Genomic DNA, 20,557 nt, shown 5'->3' with positions numbered 1-20,557 from the left:
AACCGCTGGGATAGTTCTTTGCCTCTCAAAATTTAACAGATTTATGGCGCATGGTGAGCTTCTCTGTGTCAGGTTTAAATTAGCAGAGGGTTTTACCTCATGTCATAACAGTTTGGGGGCTCCATGCCAGGATTTGAACAGTTTGGGTCTCGGATTCGTGAAGTGAACAGGCTTAGACAGACCCAGTCTGAGATTTAGACAGATTTGAATAGATTTGGGGTTTGACAAAAGCCCAGCACATTTAAACACTTGCCGATTAGTGTCCTAGATCTTTAAATAAAACGTGGGGGACAATTTGTTTAATTTCGGTTACTTGTGGTTGGTTCAATTAAAAGTGAGAGAAATGGCTGTTAAAATTGCTAAAGAAGTTCTGGGGTTTGAAGATGATTCCCAAATTTGCCAAGAAAGTTTAGAAAGAAAAGTAAAGACATACTTTAATAATTAGCAAAGAGATTAGAATTGGGTTTAACCAAGGACAAAAACAAAGCTGAAATTGTAGGGAATTACTCAAACACTTAGGCATGCCAGAGAAACAGATAAGTACAGTAGAGTTAAAAAAAAAATTACAATTGAGGAAAATGGAGTTAGAAGATAAACAAAGCGAGAGAGAGGAAAAAGAGAGAGGAGGTTTTTAGTTGAGCAAAGAGAGAGAAAGAAAAAAGGGAAAGAGAAATAGAAGAAAGAGAGAGGAGAGAAAAGAAAGGTGAAAGAGATGGAAGGTTCTTAGCTGAGCAAAAGGAGACAGAATTTGAACTTGAGAAGTTGCAACTTAGTAAGCAAAGTCAAGTTAACAGGATGGAGATTAAAAGAGAAGGTAGTGATATATACAAATATGTCAAAACTCTGCCACATTTTGATGAGAAAGATATCAAAGCCTTCCTCATTTCATTTGAAAAATTGGCGAGGCAGACGGGGTGATCCGAGGATTCATGGGTAATGCTAGTTCAGACTAAACTGGTATGCAGAGCTAGTGAGGTATTTGCCATGCTGTCAGATGAGGGGTCAAGAGATTATGAAGTGGTCAAACAGGCTATTTCAAGTGCTTATGAATTGGTACCAGAAGCAAACACACAGCAGGTCAGAAACACAAAAGGAGGAACCAGGTCAGATTTATTTTGAGTTCAAAAGAATTAAACATAGTCACTTTGATTGATGGGTGTGGGCATTAAAGATAGATAAGACCTATGAGGCTCTAAGACAGATTATTCTGCTGGGGTAGTTTAATTCACAGGAAGTTCAGGAAATGAGAAGGGCAGGAGAATTCGCAGATGAATACATGTTGGTACATAAGCCAAGATTCCGGGCAGCATTTTGTCTGTGAGGGATAGAAATTGGGAGAAGGGGAGATCCTACACAAGAAACAAAGAATAGAGAACACTTCTAAGTGTTTACAACAGGTTAAAAAAGAAGCCCAAGAGGGTGGCAAGTAGGTGAAAGGCCTCAGATGTTTCCATGGTGGTAAAGGGGGACATGTAAAGTCACAGTGCTGGCCGTTAAAGAAAGGCATAATGGGCAAAGATGTGGTAAAAGAAGCTAAGCCAGTGGCATTAGTGAAAGTAGTAAAGGAAACCCCAAGAAGAGCCAAGGAGCTGCAGGTGAGTGCACAGCCTCGGCAAGGGCTGGGTATGGAGTTAGTACCTGATCTCTATAAAGAATTCACCTCGATGGGTAAAGTTTACTCAGAAAGAGGGGCAGGCAACGACACAAGAAATTTTGAGAGATACAGGATCTAACCGGTCTCTACTAGTAAGAGATGAGTGAATCTGCACACTTTCTGACGTTACCCGAGAAAGTGGTAATTTGTCAGATAGATGTACAGAAATTTAGCATTCCCCTATGTAAGATCAGGTTGGAGTGTGAACTCAAGACTGGGGAAGTTACAGTGGGAGTGATTGACAGAGTGTCAGTTCCAGGAATCCAGTTTGATCTTGGGAACGATTTACAGAAATTTAGCATTCCCCTATGTAAGATCAGGTTGGAGTGCGAACTCAAGACTGGGGAAGTTACAGTGGGAGTGATTGAAGAGTGTCAGTTCCAGGAATCCAGTTTGATCTTGGGAACGATTTAGCAGGGTCCAAGGTGGGAGTGACATCTCTTGTTGTGGAGAAGCCCAAGGAAGAACAAGAAACTGAGGAGTTAAAAGAAAAATACTCTGGTATTTTCCCAGACTGTGTAGTAACAAGATCCCAAAATCATAAGTCACATCATGAAGCAAAAACTAAAGAGAAAGATGAAGGAGTTGAGGTTCAGTTAAGAGACTACCTATTTGACATAATGGTGCAGGAAAAACCTGAACAGGAGGAGGGTCAGACTGAAGTGTTTAGTCCTTAAGAGCTAAGACACTTGCAACAGAAAGGCAAGATGATAAAAGATGTATATGTGGCTGTGTATTCCAAAAAGCAGGCGGAGAATATTCCTGAGGGTTATTATCTGAAAGATAGAATCCTAAGACGAAAATGGAGACCACAGCAGGTTAGTGCGGAGGTAAAATGGGCTGAATGCACCAGATTGTATTGTCAGTAGCATACAGACAGGAAGTGTTATAGGTAGCACATGAACTACCTGTATGAGGTCACCTAGGGGTATGAAAGACTCAGGCTAAAATACAAAAACATTTTTATTGGTTGGGAATGCACAAGGATGTGGTTAACTTTTGCCATAGTGTCATATATACCAAATGGTACGTAAGCCACAGATGGTAATAAAACCAGCACCTTTGTTGCCAATTTCTGCATTCGAAGAACCTTTCACGCGGGTAATAATTGATTGTGTAGGTCCCCTCCAGAGAACTAGAAGAAAGAACTGGAGAAACATGTGTTAGTTACTGCCCCGCAGAGTGAAGGATCAAATCCATATATTGTGGAGTTTGATGTGCCTCAAAATATGTTAAAAAATGAAGTCCTTGAGGAGTGGAATAGGAGCATAGAACACAGTTAAAAGGTTTGTTACTGCAGTATGAGGACATATGTAGGAAACAGATGGGGAGGAATAATGCTATTGTGCATGAGGTAGACATAGAGAATACTGTTCCAATAAAACAACACCCCTATCGGCTTAATCCATTCAAAGCCGGACAGGTCTAGGAGGTGGAGGCCATGCTCAGTGAGGATATCATTGAACCAAGGTAGCATGAGTGGAGTTTGCCAATTGTCTTAGCTTTCAAACTGGACAGGACTTAACGATTTGGCGAGGATTATCAGATGGTCAACGCCATTACAAAATTGGACTTATATCCAATACCAAGATTGAAGGACTATATGGAGAAAGTTGGACAAGCCAGTTACATCACCAAGTTGGACTTACAGCATGGTTATTGGCAGGTACCTTTATCAGAGATGGCAAAAGAAATTTCTGCATTTGTAACCCCAAATGGGCTATATCAATTCAAAGTGATGTCCTTTGGAATGAAGAATGCATCTGCCATATTCCAAAAACTTATGAACAGAGTTGTGGCTGGGTTACATCCGGATGATGTAGTGATCTTTACTAAGTCCTGGAAAGATCACGTGGTACAGTTGTTAAACTCTTTGAACGCCTATAAGAAGCAAAACTGGTGATAAACTTAAATAAAACTGAATTCATGAAAGCAGCAATGACGTTCTTGGGACATAACATCAGACATGGAAGGTTGACCCCATGGAACACAAAGATGAAGGCCATCGAGGAATTTCCACAACCAACCTCAAAGAAAGAAGTGCTTCGATTCTCGGGACTAAGCAGATTCTATCGGAGGTTTGTTCCAAACTTCAGCAGTGTAGTGGCACCATTAACCGATTTGCTAAAGAACAACACAAAGTTTCGGTGGACAGAACAATGCCAGGAGGCATTCGACCAGTTAAAAGCAATATTAACCACTGCACCAGTTTTAGCCACACCAATCTTTTTGAAACCTTCAAACTTGCCATCGATGCTAGTGACACAGGAGTTGGAGCTGTACTGCTACAGGAAGATGATGGGATTGAACTGCCAGTTGAGCACTTTTCGAAGAAATTCAACATCCACCAGAGGAAATACTCCACGATCGAAAAATAGCTATTGAGTTTGGTTCTGGCCTTACAACATTTTAATGTGTACGTCACGAACAATGTGTCGGAGACGGATCACAATCCTCTTATATTCTGGGAACGCTTTAAAGACAAGAATATGAGACTATTTCATTGCAGTCTTATGTTATAGAGTTTTAATTTACAAATCATACATTTAGCGGGTTGTAAGAATGTAATCGCAGATGCGTTATCATGGATTTAACTGAAAGTATAGATGAGATTGATTTCTATTCAATGTTATATAGGTGGGAAGAAATTAATACGAACTTAAAGTCTTATGTATGTCATAGTAATGTGGTTAAGGAATAGAGAAAAAAATGAAGCCATCTTTTCATTATGATCGTTCAAGTTTTCTTAAGAGGGAGGTGTTATGAAGGTGTAGGTGTGTACTATACCTTCGAGAGAGAGGAAGCTAGCAAGGACTGACTGAAAGCACAGTGTACTGAACAATTTAAAAATGTAACATTGGTTGAAACAAATCGCTGGGATTCAAATGCCATGGAACAAAAACAAATTCAAATTCTGCCAATCAGTTTAAATTATGCCTCAGATACCGAAATCCAATCGAATTTGAATTGAATGTTTTGATGACATCAAACCAACAAAATTATCTAATGCTGAGGTATAAAACCAGACATTTTGAACAGTTAGGGGGAGAACTGTCAAGAACATCAACAAGTATAGACTGCTAGCTGAATAGCTCTCTGAAAAGTATCTGTCCATCAGAAAAGTTGAGCAGCAGAAGACCAAAGAAAAGCTGATCTAGAAAAGTCTACAGAGGAAAATCTATAAAGGCGAATCAACAAAGTTGACTGGTTTTGAAACGTGATTTTTTCTGTAATATTTAAATGGGATTCTTTTTTAAATCAGACCAGTATTATAGAGTGGCAGGTAAAAGATAGGTTTAAGAGAAAGGTGTTGTAAATAGTTATCTAAAGTTCTCTTTTGGACTTAAAGAATAAAATTGTTAATTTTTACTTTAAATAGCGACCTCTGAGATAGTTTTTTGCCTTTCGAAATTTAATAGATTACAGCGCGAGATGAGCTTCTCTGTGTGTCGGGTTTAAATTAGCTGAGTGATTTACTGCATGTCATAACAGAAAGCAAACGCTTCCAAATAAACCTTTTGGACTATAGTCTGGTGTTGTGTGATTTTTAACTTTGCCCACCCTAGTCCAAAAGCGGTTCCTGCACATCATATTTTACAGTGTGTGTGTGAACCAAATCACAGCTCTCATTGATATATGCTATAGGTAATCACAGATCCATTGATAAGACTGTTGTTCATTTCAGTTCCCAGTAAAATCTCCAACTCTGCCCTGAAAACTGGCATTTTTTTTTAGATTAGATTACTTACAGTGTGGAAACAGGCCCTTCAGCTCAACAAGTCCACAATGACCCTCCAAACAGCAACCCACCCAGACCCATTCCCTGACATTTACCCCTTCACCTGACACTACGGACAATTTAGCATGGCCAATTCACCTAACCTACACATTTTTGGACTGTGGGAGGAAACCCACGCAGACACGGGGAGAATGTGCAAACTCCACACAAACTGTTGCCCGAGGCGGGAATTGAACGCTGTGAGGCAGCAGTGCTAACCACTGAGCCACAAAAACACTAGGGCAGTCACTCCTTGTCCTACTCTGTGGAGAATTCTGTGATAATAGAGAAAGCACTCTCTGATCTGAAAGATCTCTACAAAAAAAAATGAGAGATCGGCATTAAGAGGGTCACAATGTCAAGTTGGTTACTGGGCATGCAATAGACTGCCTCAAGTTAGTATTTTGTGCCTTGCATCGCCATCACACCCATCCCCTACCACCATCTGCTTTCAGTGTAGAATGTGCAGGAACTGAGAGTCCCTTCTGAATATTGTTGCACTTGACTCACCATGTGTGTGTTCGATCAGTACAAGATCTAGCTAGTATCAGCTTCTGTATTGATTCACCAACCTCCCTTTCCCTGAATGAGATCAAATCTAAATCTTGCTTCTCAATTCTGTAAAACTAACTGCTGTCTGTTGCAAAAATTACAAAACTGAGAGAAAAGCACCAATTTCACTTTAGCCTTGATGCTAAGATGTCGACAGAAGCAGGGACACATCTAAGAATGTTGTAACGCCAAGTATGCATTACAGGGACAACAAGCTTTCTGAATACCGTAAAAGGGGAGAGGGATAAGTGATGCCGAACAACACAATTCACTTGTGGGGCCTGTGATGTGCAGCAGTATTGTTAGCACGGTTTCATAGGTATATACTCCAATTTACTGAACCAAATCACAAAGTTCCTAGCTACTCATTACATTTGACAAGAAGGGGCTTGTTTATGAAACACTTGGTGAAAATGTTGAGCTATTGTGAAAGTAACAGTACCGCATTAATGATTTGCTGATGCACAGAATGGATTTTGTCAACTTTGATTTTGCTATAATAGCAACCTGCAGTCTAGAAAGTGATGAATTTTGTATGAAAGACTTCGAGATCTCTGCAGACAGCAAGATGTGATACGAATGCACAGGATACGAATCTTCCTTTGTCAACAGCTTCCCTCAAGCAGCCAGCACGAATGCACAAACCGCACAAAGACCTTCAGGCTCCCAGCGCAGAGCTTGGGCACTCTCTACTTTCCCCCAATTCCTCTTCCTCAGGCCTATCGCTCATCGAAATAAATTAAAACCCAAAGTGCCAGAGCTACACAGCACTGAGGCAGCGCCGGGGGACGGGTGAGAAGTGGCCGTTTTCGGGTGATTTTGGTTGAGGGGCCGAGGCCTTCCTTTTTTTGTGTGCTGGCGTTTCTACAGCACGGGTCCCTGCCGTTACCGGCTGAGGACGGAGCCACGGGTAGTGGGACGACCCGACCCCCCCCCCCCCATCCCCCATCGGCGGTGCTCTCGGTAACAATAACTCCAGATTGGAAAGCACCGTTGCCAAGGCGACACCATGCTGGCATAAAGGGCTGAATCGTGTTGCTCACACTCAGGATCCAGAAGTATACGGTATCGGAGTCAATGCCAAACCCAAGGCTTGGCCTCGCTCCATTTCCACAACACCACCCCCTCCCTCCGCCTTAGCCCCTCAAACTGACCAGGGACCAGGCCTCAGGCTCTGCCATTCTCTCTGCTCGAGAGCCCCGTCCGGGCAGCACTGACCTGCGACCAATGAGCCAGGTTCGGGCACAAGATGGCCACCAGGGTGCAGAAGGAATTGGAACCGTGGAGAAGCGAGGCCCGGGGTGGCGGCGTCGGAACTTACCGAGCGGGAGAAGCCGGATCCGGGGCCACGGCTGAGACACGGTCACAAAATGGCGGCGTGCCTGTACCAAGGGGAACGCGCGACACCACCGGCCACCGAGGGAACTGCAACCCGGCTCAGCCCCGCTCCCCATGGCCACCGGGGGAACTGCAACCTGGTCTCAAACCCGCTCCCCGCGGCCATCGGGGGAACTGCAACCTGGTCTCACACCCGCTCCCCGCGGCCATCGGGGGAACTGCAACCTGGTCTCACACCCGCTCCCCGCGGCCATCGGGGGAACTGCAACCTGGTCTCACACCCGCTCCCCGCGGCCATCGGGGGAACTGCAACCTGGTCTCACACCCGCTCCCCGCGGCCATCGGGGGAACTGCAACCTGGTCTCACACCCGCTCCCCGCGGCCATCGGGGGAACTGCAACCTGGTCTCACACCCGCTCTCCGCGGCCATCGGGGGAACTGCAACCTGGTCTCACACCCGCTCCCCGCGGCCATCGGGGGAACTGCAACCCGGTCTCACACCCGCTCTCCGCGCCGACCGGCGGAACTGCAGCCCGGCTTTACACCCGCTCCCCGCGGCCACCGGGGGAACTGCAACTCGGCTCAGCCCCGCTCCCTGTGGCCACCGGGGGAACTGCAACCTGGTCTCATACCCGCTCCCCGAGGCCACCAGAGGAACTGCAACCTGGTCTCACACCCGCTCCTTGCGGACACCAGGGGAACCACAGCCCGGCCTCACAGCCGCCTCCCACGGCTACAACGAGAACTGCAGACCGTCTCACGTCTGCCATCCAGCGGACGGTCAGGACACTGCAGCCTGCCGTCGTGTTGGGACCATTGTGACTCTGGGACTGTCCTGGGAACGAAGGTAGAAGGAGCCCCACCAGCTTAGAGTCAAAGAGGTATTACTGGAGAAACTCCGCAGCTCTATAGAATCTTTCTCTCTCCAGAGAGACTACTAGACCCGCGGAGTTTCTCCAGCAATCTTTCAGATTTCCAGCATCTGTAGTTTTGTTTGCATTTTATCTCAATGTTGGCCTGAACAATCCCCTTGACAATTATAGCAAAAACCTCCGGAAATTCAAATAATGCTGTATAATGTAATAAATAACTGGTTTCAGCATTTTGCTTGTTTCTTCAGCCTGGATGTACTCTGCCATGGAGTTATCACTCTCTCTGCAAGACCTGTTGGCATTTTAAAAATTCCAAAGCGATTGTCTTGACTAAACCTGGCTCTCAGATAAGTTGGAGGAGAGTTCACCTGAGACTGAGTTCAGCCTCCCCCCCCGAACCAAATGGTGAGCATTGGAAAATACAAAACAGAAAATGTCAGGAATACTCAGCAGGTTGGATGGCATCGAAAGAGAGATTGCAACAATGGTTAAGAAAGCACACCATCGCCTCTACTTCCTCAGAATGCTAAGGAAATCCAGCATGTCCACAAGGACTCTTAGGAATTTTAATAGATGCACCATAGAAAGCATCCTATCCGGGTCCATCACAGCTTGGTATGGCAACTGCTCTGCCCAACAACATAAGAAATTACAGAGAGTCCTGAACATAGCTCAGTCCATCCTGAAAAACAGCCTTCCATCCATCGACTCCATCTCGACTTCCCACTGCCTTGGGAAAGCGGCCAGTACAATCACCCCAGTTATACACTCTTGCACCCTCTTCCATCAGTCAGAAGATACAAAAGTTTAAATACATGTACCAACAGATTTAAGAACAGTTTCTTCCTGCTGTTATCAGACTTGTGAGCAGACCTCTCAAATATCTTTCTCTATATAGTACATTCTGTTCTATTACCCTTCTGTACTTATCTAAGATATGAATTGTCTGGATAACATGCAAAATAGTACTTTTCACTGTATCTTGGTACCTGTGACAATAATAATTCAAATCAAATCAGATGATTTCAGTGTCTGTATTTCCTTCCAGTCCCATGTTTATATTCTTCCATGAACTGCTGAAGTTTGAATTTATCCAGAGCCATTTCCTGTTCTAGGAACATCTGCATGGATCAGTTTGTTTGCTGCATGGCTCTTTCCTGAGTCAGCTGGTGCTGTGGAGCGGACGGTCATCTGTTTTGATCCCACTGCCAGACAGATACTGAGTCTAAGATGACAGCTCCAACCAATGGCGAGGGAATACTGCACTGTCAGAGGAGCTCTGTCCAACAGCGAGGGAATACTGCACTGTCAGGGGGGCTCTGTCCAACAGCGAGGGAATACTGCACTGTCAGAGGGGCTACCTGTCCAACAGCGAGGGAATACTGCACTGTCAGAGGGGCTCTGTCCAACAGCGAGGGAATACTGCACTGTCAGAGGGGCTACCTGTCCAACAGCGAGGGAATACTGCACTGTCAGAGGGGCTACCTGTCAGTCAATTTGTGAAATTAATGTTGCTCTGGATTGATTTTTTGATAAATGGTCAGCCCTGATATCACCACGGTCTCTGGCAATCTCCATCAGTTACTCATCTTCTCGCAGGAACACAGTAAAATAGAGTCGCCTGAGCAGCATTATTCTGGATTTGTTACCAACTGTTTACAAAGTGACTTGGCCAGATATCGCATGAACCAATCTCTCAGAGACATGATTTAATCTGCTGGGGATTGTCTAATCAGTAATGTCCTCTCCTGCTGAAACAGATTAGTAGCAGCTTCACCTCACTAATCTGCCTGAACAGTAAGGTGATTGTCGCAACAATAATCCTCTGTAAACGGACTAACAGAGTCTCCATCAGAATATTCACTAAGAGCAGTGATTGCAAAGTCATACATTAGGGACATTTAAACCACTCTTGGATAGGCACATGGATGATAGTACAATGAAGGGTACGTAGGTTAGTCTGATCTTAGAGTAGGATAAAAGGTCGGCACAACATCGAGGGCCGAAGGGCCTGTTCTGTGCTGTACTGTTCTAATAATCATCCCATTTACACAGGTCACTATAACAGTGTGCAGAATTCACTTACACTTCAGTGCAGATGTAATGATCTTGTCAAATGTATAGCAAAGTGTAGGACTGTCTGTGTCACTAGTGTCACACTCATCAGCGTCGCACCCATTAGTGTCACATTTTCCCTAGTATGGGATGTGTTACACCATTCCAACACCAACTCACTGTGACGTCATACCCACCACAGTCAGAACATTTCTAAGCTTCACTGCTAATCCTTGTGAGTTTAACATTGTACAACTGAACTTAATGACCCCGAGATTTAAAAAAAACATTCAGCCTCTGATGCGTGGACCACTTTCTGGTAATGTCATTCTGCAGTCTCCAGTTTCAAATCAAACATTCAGAGTTACATCTGCACACAGAAGCAGTGTTTTCCCAGCACTGGATCTGACTGTTTTATTCCAAACACACATCTATTTCACAAAATTCAGACCTAGTCCCAGAAACTCAATCAAAGCAGAGTCAAAGCCCACTTCTAATACACTCAGACTTCGAAAGGCAAGGACTGATCCCTAAAACCAGAGTGTGGATGCGGAGGGGAAACTGGGCTGCACTGAGTATCAAACCCCAAGATCAGGGGCTCACCCCAACCTCCACGTTGCTCTGTTTAAGAACAGCTTTCTGCTCATGTTCAGCAGCAGAGGGGCTGGGGGTGGAGGGTATTCTCTGGAAAGGTTCATGAAGCTTGACCTGAAGTGGGATGGAGAGCTCAGGGTGCAGCCAATAAGGCAGCTGGAAGAGGATTGTGAAAGCATAGCGTGACTGAGAGAGGATTTAAGGAGAGGGAGTCAGAGAATCTGCAGGGACAGCGAGAAAGGGACAGAGCCCAGCCTCAATACTGTCTGCTGCTGCTGCTTCTTGTAAGTAAAGTGATACTTTCATCCCCTTTTCAATAAAAGAATAAGAATTGGCTCAGAATACAAACTTGCAGACATCATTTGAAATATTGGCAGATAGACAGAACATTGTCACAGGAAGCAATCTATCCTGCAGTGCGGCGCTCCCTCAGCTCTGACCCTCCGACCGTGCGGCGCTCCCTCAGCTCTGACCCTCCGACAGTGCGGCGCTCCCTCAGCACTGACCCTCCGACAGTGCAGCACTCCCTCAGCACTGACCCTCTGACAGTGTGGCACTCCCTCAGTACTGACCCTCTGACGGTGCAGCATCCCCTCAGTATTGACCATCCGACAGTGCGGCACTCCCTCAGCACTGACCCTCTGACAGTGCAGAATTCCCTTGGTACTGACCCTTTGAAAGTGCGGGACTTCTCAAGCTGATGATGTTTGTAATGTACAGATGTCATTGGTATTGAATGACTATCAATTACGTGACTTCAGTTTAGTCAGTTTCCTGGGACCTGAGCAGCTGATCTTGAGAGGATTTGCAATGCCCCTGATTGTTCTCCTTGAGGTTGCAGTGTTGGGATCCTGGTACCCTTCAGTACCCTTCAGCTCAGCGACCAGTCAGTGGAATGTCAGTGCAATCCCACATTTACTGACTTAAATTTGGTCACTTGCCAGTTTTTATATAATATCAACAATTAACAATGAAGGGTCAAATGCTGATTTCAAGATTCACAAATATTGAAATCAGACCAGAAGATGTATGAATGGTGCAGTCCAGGTTTGGTGGGGTAGCCATAGTTTAAAAAGGTGTGTGGGTGAGTCTGGATACTCTTCAGAGGGTCAGTGTAGATTTGATGGGCCAAATGACCTCTTTCTGCACTGTAGACATTTTAGGATTCTACACCATTCAGCCCATCAAGTCTGCTGTATCATTCAAAGCTGATCTGATAACTCCACTTTCCTGCCTTTCCCCCATAACTTTCGATTCCCTTCCTGACTAAAATCTCTCTATCTCAGTCTTGAATGTATTTAATGACCCAGCCTCAACAACTCTCCAGTAAAGAATTCCACTGACTCATCCTCTCTGAGAGAAGAACTTCCTCTTTATTTCTGTCTTAAATGGCTGACTCCTTATTATGCCTCTGGTCCTAGACGCTCCCACAAGGGGAAATAACATCTCCTGTCGCATCCCCAAAGAATCTTGTATTGTTGAAATGCTCATGAACAATGAAAGCATTAACCGAGAATTTGTTCACAACTCTATTTGTCCCACTGTTTCATAATTCCACTGAGATTCCCCAGGGAATTTGTGGGGAGTCTGTTTGTTGTGTAGAAATGCAAAACATGCCAAGGATACAACAACCACCTGATGAAGGAGCAGCGCTCCAAAAGCTAGTGCTTTCAAATAAACCTGTTGGACCATAACCTGGTGCTGTGTGAATTTTAACTTTGTACACCCCAGTCCAACACTGGAACCTCCAAATCAATCTTGCTCAGTGAAGCGGCAATATTGGGTTTAATTCTCAGAACTTGTCTATGATTTCACTTCAGATGATAAGCTGTAGCACGTTTTGCAGATTTGTTTCCATTATGGTTTTCAGGACTACTTAGAGGAATACACCTTCCCTGCAGTGCCTGTATCTGAAATTCCCACTGATCAGCCGTGTGTCTATCAGAAGATGGTAAAGACTGGAATTCCTCCTGCTGCCTGATTTCCTGAGTATTTCCAATGTGTTCCATCTTTTTGTGTCAGTGACAGTCAGGCTTGCAAGTGACAGCCTGTAGCAGTAATCCTAATCCAAGTGTATCTGTCCATCAGGAGCTTTTTGGATTCACTGCTGCTAATTGGGATCATCAGGAACTGAGTCGATTAGCGAACATGTGCTCCTGAGATATTGAATGGGAAGCTCTGTGAGAAGATTAGTAAATCCAATTTTACTGAAACATGAAGTGCTGTGTATACCAAACTGGGAGGGGGCTGATGATTCTGTTCAATTCAAATCAAATCAAAATCTGAAGCAATATGAATGGCTGGGAAACGAGATCCAAGTCCACAGAACACGTCCACTTGGTTCTCCTAACATCAGATTGTTTTGTAATCACACCCCTTTGATGCTTCACATTTATTACCTAATCATCCTTCTCTAAGATGTTGTTGTACACCTCTGAAGCAGGTGAGACTTGAATGCAGACCTCCCAGTTCAGAAATAGGTACACTACCACTGCACTACCCATTCCCTTTTACTGCATTTTTTTTAACTTCTTATCATTACTTGTAACATTCGCATATCCAGATATGGGTTAAGTAAATTATGAACGGATCATGGGATTAATTTGGTGTCGATTTGTAGTTTGTGTGAGCTTTCTGCACTGTTCTATGGTTTATAGTTTCTGTTTAAAATTCTTGCCACCAGTTTCAATGGTTCCAAGAAAATGAAATTAGACACTTGCTTCTAAAAAAGGAATATTAAAATATGGACAGGGGAGGTAATGGCCTAGTGATATTAATATTATATCATTAATCCAGAGATCCAGGTAATGTTCTGGGGATGCAGGTTCAAATCCAGCCATGGCAGATTGCTGGAATTTGAATTTAGTAATAATTTTGATGTGGAGATGACGGGGGGTGGACAAAGTCAGAAGTCTGGTGGAGGTGGTACAATTGCAACATTTAAGAGGCATTTGGATGGGTATATGAATAGGAAGGGTTTAGAGGGATATGGGCCAAGTGCTGGCAGGTGGGACTAGATTGGGTTGGGATATCTGGTCAGCATGGATGGGTTGGACTGAAGGGTCTGTTTCCATGCTGTACATCTCTATGACTTAAGTTACACGACACCAGGTTATAGTCCAAGAGATGTATTTGAAATCACAAGCTTTTGGAGCGCTGCTCCTTTATCACTTCACCTGACGAAGGGGCTATGCTTGAAATAAAAGTCTAATGATGACAATCAAACCATTGTCAGGAAAAATCCATCTGGTTCACTAATGTCCTTCAGAGAAGGAAATTTGCTGTCCTTACCTGATCTGGCCTACATATGACTCCAGACCCACAGCAACGTGGTTGACTCCTGCCCTGTGGGCTATTGGGAATGGGCCATAAGTGCTGGCCCAGCCAGCAATACATACATCTGTGGATGGATACAAAAAAAGGACTTGTTTTAGGATAATGGGTATCAGATTTACAACAGACACAAGGAGATATTATTTCTCTAAGAGTTATGAATCTGTGGAATTCACAACCTCAGAGTATAGTGGATGCTGGGACATTAAGTAAATTTGAGGAGGAGATAGATTTTTAATCAGTAATAGATTGAAGGGTTATGGAAGGTAGAGGGGAAAATGGAGTTGAGGCTGAGATGAGATCAGCCATGATGGGATAGAATGGGGGAGCAGGCTCATGCAGCTGAACTACTCCTGGTTCTGACTTTCTCATGATTATTGAAAGCTGCACTGAGTGAGATAGAGATGAGATTAGACTGGGGGCTCATGTGAAAAATAACACCTATGCAGAGTGTAACATGTTTTGAACATCATACTCTTTTCTTGAGTAGTTGAGTGAGAGGTAGATTTGTGATGAATCATGCCTCTGGACAAGCACATGGACGACAGTAAATTGAGAAGTGTGTAGATTAGGTTGATCTTAGATTAAGAAAAATGCTTCACATAACGTTGTGGACTGAAGGTCCTGTGCTGTGCTGTACTGTGCCGTGCTGTTCTATGTTCATATTTTCCTGTGTGCTCTTTCTTCATGGTATTTATAGAGATTGCTTCCATAAGAAAATCAGCTTGTAGTATCAATGTACAGCAGGGGTAGCTGTCAGTTTACATTCAAGCAATTTACTAGGGATGGAATCTGCTACATAATCTGTAAGTACCACCATAAGCAATTGATTAAATAGAGAGGTACTACGTGTGAACATACAAAGAAGTGAACAAATGCATTAGATTGAGAGCTTCTCAACAAACAGTGATATATGCAAAAGGATTTATGATATTTTTCCAGCCAGTTTGTAGATATTGAGGTTCTATACTTTAGTAAGTAAAATGATGTGTGTTTGTGCATGCATATCTCTGTCTCTGTGTAGCCATCAGTGCTTGTTCGTGTGTGTATGCTTTTGTGTCTGTGTTTCTTTTAAATAATCTTTTTAAAATAGCTAAACACATTCATTCCCTGATATTAGCTTCTTTCCCCTCATTAAACATCCCCAGTGTGTAATGAAACAGGTTAGAAGTGACTTTTTACTGACCATCATATTTTCTCCTTCTCCCAAGGAGATTGCAAATTGCATTTATGCAAATCTCTCCAGCATACAAACCTCCAGAAACATGTCCTTCCTTTAAAACCAGCCTTTATGCAGTTCTTCCCATCACTCCTTTACTGGCCAATCCCCAGCAGTCTCAACGCTAAAGTCCCTTTCTTCACTCCATCTCTTTGTCCCTTATCTGATCCCTCCAACCTCCACAAAACACTTTTTAGCCGAACGTGTAGTGAACTCCCCATCCCCAATAACTCCACCTTTGGGGTCATGGTGATATTTGTTTGATCATTTTGCTGTGAAGTTCTTTTGGAAAATTTTCCAAGATGTTACATAAATGTAAGCCTTTGCTGTAATTCAATGACACAGAAAAAAAATCAACAAAGACAAAATCATTGTAAGCCAAGATGTACAATGTAATTTCTCCCAGCATGTACAGATAGTATTGTAAATAATTTAAATCATTCAGTTCAAGGAGGTTGTGACACCCTCTGGAGTAGGTGGGACTTGAACCCAGGCCCTCACTGAACCACAGGACCCCAAGGAAATATATAATGTATGGTGTATATAGGATCTGTATAGCATATTGTATACAGATTCAATGGGATCCAAATATTATACATAGAATGCATGGGATGTGGCACAGAAACAGCCAATGGGCTCAATACCCCATGCTGGCAAACAAAAAGAAAATGTTCCGCTGTCTCCCAATCACATTCCCTTTACTTTAACTCTGTAATGTTGCTATTTGTCCAGAGACCCACCTGGAAAAATATTGCAAAATAAGAAAGAACCAGAATAAGATGTCACTGAGATCAACTGGGCTAAGCCCAATTCAAGCACTTAGCTCATCCTGTAAGAGGATTCAATGTCATCTGTCAGAGGAATCTTAAACAAAGCAGCCTGTCCATTTCCAATATAACGAGGGGCTGTGGGACTTGGAAGTGTCAGCTTGCAGAATAACTTTCTCAGTATTAAGTTTTACCACTCGTTATTTACAAATTAGGTCAGGAGGGCAAAAATACAACTCGACTGTGGGACTAGATTGGGTTGGGATATCTGGTCGGCATAGACAGGTTTGACCAAAGGGTCTGTTTCCGTGCTGTACTCCTCTATGACTGGGGGTGTTACAGTGCCAGACAGAGATGGATTTCCTGACATTGTTGGTGTGATCTGCTGAATACCTTCCCAGTGTTTAGGAATTAGACCTTTTCTACCCAATGTCTGATGGCGGGAATGGATTCCAGACTCTGGGCAAGAATGCTCCCGTGGAGTCAAGGCTCACTCCAGACGTTTCTGTGCCATTGATTCATTTTGTTGGAAGTGTTAGGGTCTGCTGCAGCTGAAATGACTGAGCAAGGTCTAAGTGCATTTCTTTGGTAATACTATACTGCCACACTTCACGGACATTATGGGTGGCTATTCTTGACTTGACAGTTTTGTAAGTTGTGAATAAACTCTTTGTTATGGCTACTGAAGGGATCAGACAGTAGCTGTTGCACCTTCAATCCCCACAAATAATTGACAGAAAATTCCTCCCTTTCTAACCAGGGATGGTGTGTCCAGAATCGTTGGTTTGACTGTGACATTTTGTCTTTCAGTGAGTGTTTCCTGTCTCAGTAACCCTGTTCTGTGGAAATGAATATTTCACCAACTAATATTTCTGGAGGTGCCACGTCCCCTAGGAAGGGGCCACCAAAGTTCAAGCAAAGAGCGACTCGACAGTTCAAGAGCAAACCCCCCAAAGCAGGCGTGAAAGGGTATAACTGAGAAATTTTGATTTACAGGTTGAGCCTTGGAATCCAAGGGTCTGAGAACTATTTTGCTGGAGTTTTAATAGAAATGACATTAGGATCTTCTCCTCTCTCCACACACACACACACAGACACTCTCATATACACACACTCTCACACACACGAGTTGAGAGTATGGTGCTGGAAAAGCACAGCAGGTCAGGCAGCATCCGAGGAGCAGGAAAATCGACACTTCGAGCCGGAGGCCTTCATCAGGAATACACAGACAGCCCCACACACACACAGACAAACACGCACACACGCAGACAGCCACACACACACACAGACAAACACGCACACATACACACAGCCACACACAGACAGACAGCCACACACATAGACAACCACACACACACATATACACAGACACACACGCACACACACACGCACAGACAGACACACACACACACACACAGACTGGAGTCAGTACCAGCCTTTCTGCCCCACTCCCTGTGGGCAGACTGACAGAATGAGATTGTTGGAGGGTTACCCACAATCCACAGCGGACAGACGGGCATCGTTGACCTGGGCAGAGTCTCTTTAACCCCTTTAGCAGTGAAATTGAACTCTGTTCCAGTGAAACTGCTCCTTCTCCGTGTACCAGTACTACACAAGTTGCAGCTTCCTCAATACAGGGGCATTGGTGAACTTTTGCTTTTTTTGCCCACATTCTGAACACCCCTTGGTGTCTCTAACTCAATGAAAGCCAGTTTTGAAGTTGTGGACAGTCTGGAAATGACTGCCCTATCTATTTCACCAACATCTCTTGTATATCAGAGAGGTGCAAATCACAGCAAAGGGAACAAAAACTTAGCTGGTCAAACTCTCCCACTATCTCCATAATCCCAGATGTAACCAGTAATGTTTTCCTTAAAATTATTGTTGTAACATTTTGTCTGTTGTTCCACTAACCATGTTTAGCATTAAGACTAAAATGAAAATTGAACTCTGAGTTTACTTAGTTTTTTTTATTCATTCACAGGATGAGGGTGTCACTGGTGTAGGCCAACATTTATTGCCCAGAGGGTGGTTAAGAGTCAACCACATTGCTGTGGGTCTGGAGTCACATGTAGCCCAGACCAACGAAGGATGGCAATTTCCTTCCTTGAAGTACATTACTAAACCAGATGGATTTTTCTAACAATTGACAATTGATTTATGATCATCATTAGACTCTTAATCCCAGATTTTTTAAAAAATTATTGAATTCAAATTCCACCAACTAAGATGGTTGGGATTCAAACCCAGGTCCCCAGAACCTTACCTGGGTCTCTAGATTAACAGTCCGGCATTAATACCACTCAACTCCCCCAGAATGGAACAGGAACGTGTTCTTGTTCCAAACCCAGGTCCCCAGAACCTTACCTGGGTCTCTGGATTAACAATCTGGCATTAATACCATTCAACTTCCCCAGAATGGGACAGGAACGTGTTCTGTTCCATTCAGAAGTCAGGGTTGTGTCTGCCTAGTAACAGAGCTATTAACAGTGTTATTAACTGTTTGTTACATATTGTCACTGTGGTGTATCACTGAATTTTTCTGTTAGCTCACTTTAAGGCTAGGAGAGAGATAAACGGGGTTAACACCAGCAGTAAAACCACATCACAAGGAGTTGGGCCAGTGTTAGAAACAACACAGTGCAACTGATTGTTTTCTGTAAACTGGGACAGTGCAGGATTCCAATTTCTAGCATCAAAAGAACAATCTAACTGTATTAATTTAAACACCAAACACTGATACAGCCATTAACCTAGAAAAGATTGCAATATCGATGGACAAATATTTAAAGTGCCTGCATGACATTGTTCTGCCTGTTACTTCACCAGAGGAGGGACCCCACCTGATAAAGTTACATCACACAAATAACTTGTAGAATGAGCTCAGTCTTTATAATTTATGAAAATAATGCATGTGATAGTTTTGCAATGCGATGTTGTTTTCAGCAGCTTTGTGCTAAGTGGGGTTTCAGCCTCTGATTGTCATTCTCCTGCAGGTTTGGAGATGATATTCCTGGAATGGAGGGGCTTGGCACAGGTATGTTACAGAAATCATTCTCAACCCCTCCCTCAAAAGCACTGAATTTTAATCTGATCTCACACTCACTCTGTAGGTCAGATGAGTGCTGAACTTACACACAAACATGTTAAATGACCCCTGAGACAGGGCAGTAGAGAGCTCTGTGGCTCAGAGTTGGTGGTTTTGAAAATCAGAGTCAAGAGTGTGGTGCTGGAAAAGCACAGCAGGTCAGGCAGCAGCCGAGGAGCAGGAGAATCGATGTTTTGAGCATAAGCTCTTCATCAGGAATGAGGCCTCAGTAATTCCTGATGAAGGGCTTATGCTCAAAACATCGATTCTCCTGCTCCTCGGCTGCTGCCTGACCTGCTGTGCTTTTCCAGCACCACACTCTTGACTCTGATCTCTAGCATCTGCAGTCCTCACTTTTGAAAATCAGCACGGAGAAATGGATAGAGAAAAGAGTGTTTAATAGTACCTCTAATTTTTACAGATATCACTGTGATCTGTCCTTGGGAGGCATTCAGCCACTTGGAGCTGCATGAACTGGCTCAGTATGGTATCGTTTGATACTGGGTAATGCTAAACAGGCCTTAGTAACTGGCCCACACTTCAGCTGAAACAGCAACTACAGTGAAGCAGATGAAGCTGGATTACTACTAACGTCGCTGTGCACAGTACTTCACATTATTGTTCAATTCCATTAGCATAAACATAAAAGTCAGTGTCAGTTTTTAGACAATGTTTGTACAGTTTAAGTGCGTTTATGTTGCTTATGTGACATTTGGTTGTGAGCTTAAACAGTTACTCCTAGCTCCTGCAAAACATTCATCTTTGCATCATCATCATCATCATCATCTGTATTCATTCTGTAAAACTGTCAATTTAGATTCTCCTGCAAGATGAGAGAGATAGAATATAATTTCTCAATGAGTTGATTCGGTGACTATAACTAAATAGGAAGGAGCACTCTGTCAAGACAATTACATTCACATCTACTGAAGGAACCACCTGATGAGGGAGCAGCACTCCAAAAGATAGTGCTTCCAACTAAACCTGGTGGATAAAAACCTGGTCTTGTGTGATTTTTAACATCTACTGAAGTTTAAGAATGAACTTTACATTTTATGCTGGGCTTGAATTGGTAATAATCAGGTTAGAAAACTGCAGATTGAATAAGATGGTGGTGTTTGTTTCTCTGTCTACAAATCTAGAACATTGAGAGTGTTTAGAAGCTGATCTCTTGGATCTGTGCTCATGGCTTGCAACATTATAGTGTGAAAAATCACACAATACTAGGTTATAGTCCAACAGGTTTAATTAGAAGCACTAGCTTTGGAGCACTGCTCCTTCATCAGGTGGTTGCAGTGTTCTGAAAG

General features: G+C 43.5%; 2 protein-coding genes across 3 annotated transcripts in view; one reads left to right on the top strand and one right to left on the bottom strand.

The window, feature by feature from the left end:
• The window catches only part of LOC122542084 (CCR4-NOT transcription complex subunit 3-like), an 89,387-nt gene extending 82,006 nt beyond the window's left edge, over positions 1-7,381 (bottom strand). The window contains exon 1 of the mRNA XM_043679426.1: positions 7,306-7,381. The gene's annotated coding sequence lies outside the window, so the exon portion shown is untranslated. The remainder of the gene's footprint in view (positions 1-7,305) is intronic.
• Positions 7,382-11,020: 3,639 nt separating this feature from the next.
• LOC122542083 (retinal cone rhodopsin-sensitive cGMP 3',5'-cyclic phosphodiesterase subunit gamma-like) lies at positions 11,021-20,523 on the top strand. 2 transcript variants are annotated; one of them, XM_043679419.1, is made up of 4 exons: positions 11,021-11,127; positions 16,973-17,131; positions 19,159-19,199; positions 19,672-20,522. In XM_043679419.1, exons 2-4 carry the CDS (start codon positions 17,010-17,012, stop codon positions 19,746-19,748), a joined length of 240 nt encoding a protein of 79 aa, XP_043535354.1. In that variant the 5' UTR covers positions 11,021-11,127; positions 16,973-17,009; the 3' UTR covers positions 19,749-20,522. The 2 variants fall into 2 exon arrangements, with proteins under 2 accessions (XP_043535354.1, XP_043535355.1); XM_043679420.1 differs by lacking the exon at positions 11,021-11,127 and adding an exon at positions 12,709-12,794 and having other exon boundaries at positions 19,672-20,523.
• The last annotated feature ends 34 nt before the right edge of the window (positions 20,524-20,557 follow it).

This window comes from Chiloscyllium plagiosum, chromosome 39 (genome assembly GCF_004010195.1).
Source record: "Chiloscyllium plagiosum isolate BGI_BamShark_2017 chromosome 39, ASM401019v2, whole genome shotgun sequence".
NCBI lineage: Eukaryota > Metazoa > Chordata > Chondrichthyes > Orectolobiformes > Hemiscylliidae > Chiloscyllium > Chiloscyllium plagiosum.
This window is presented reverse-complemented; position numbering and strand designations above follow the sequence as displayed.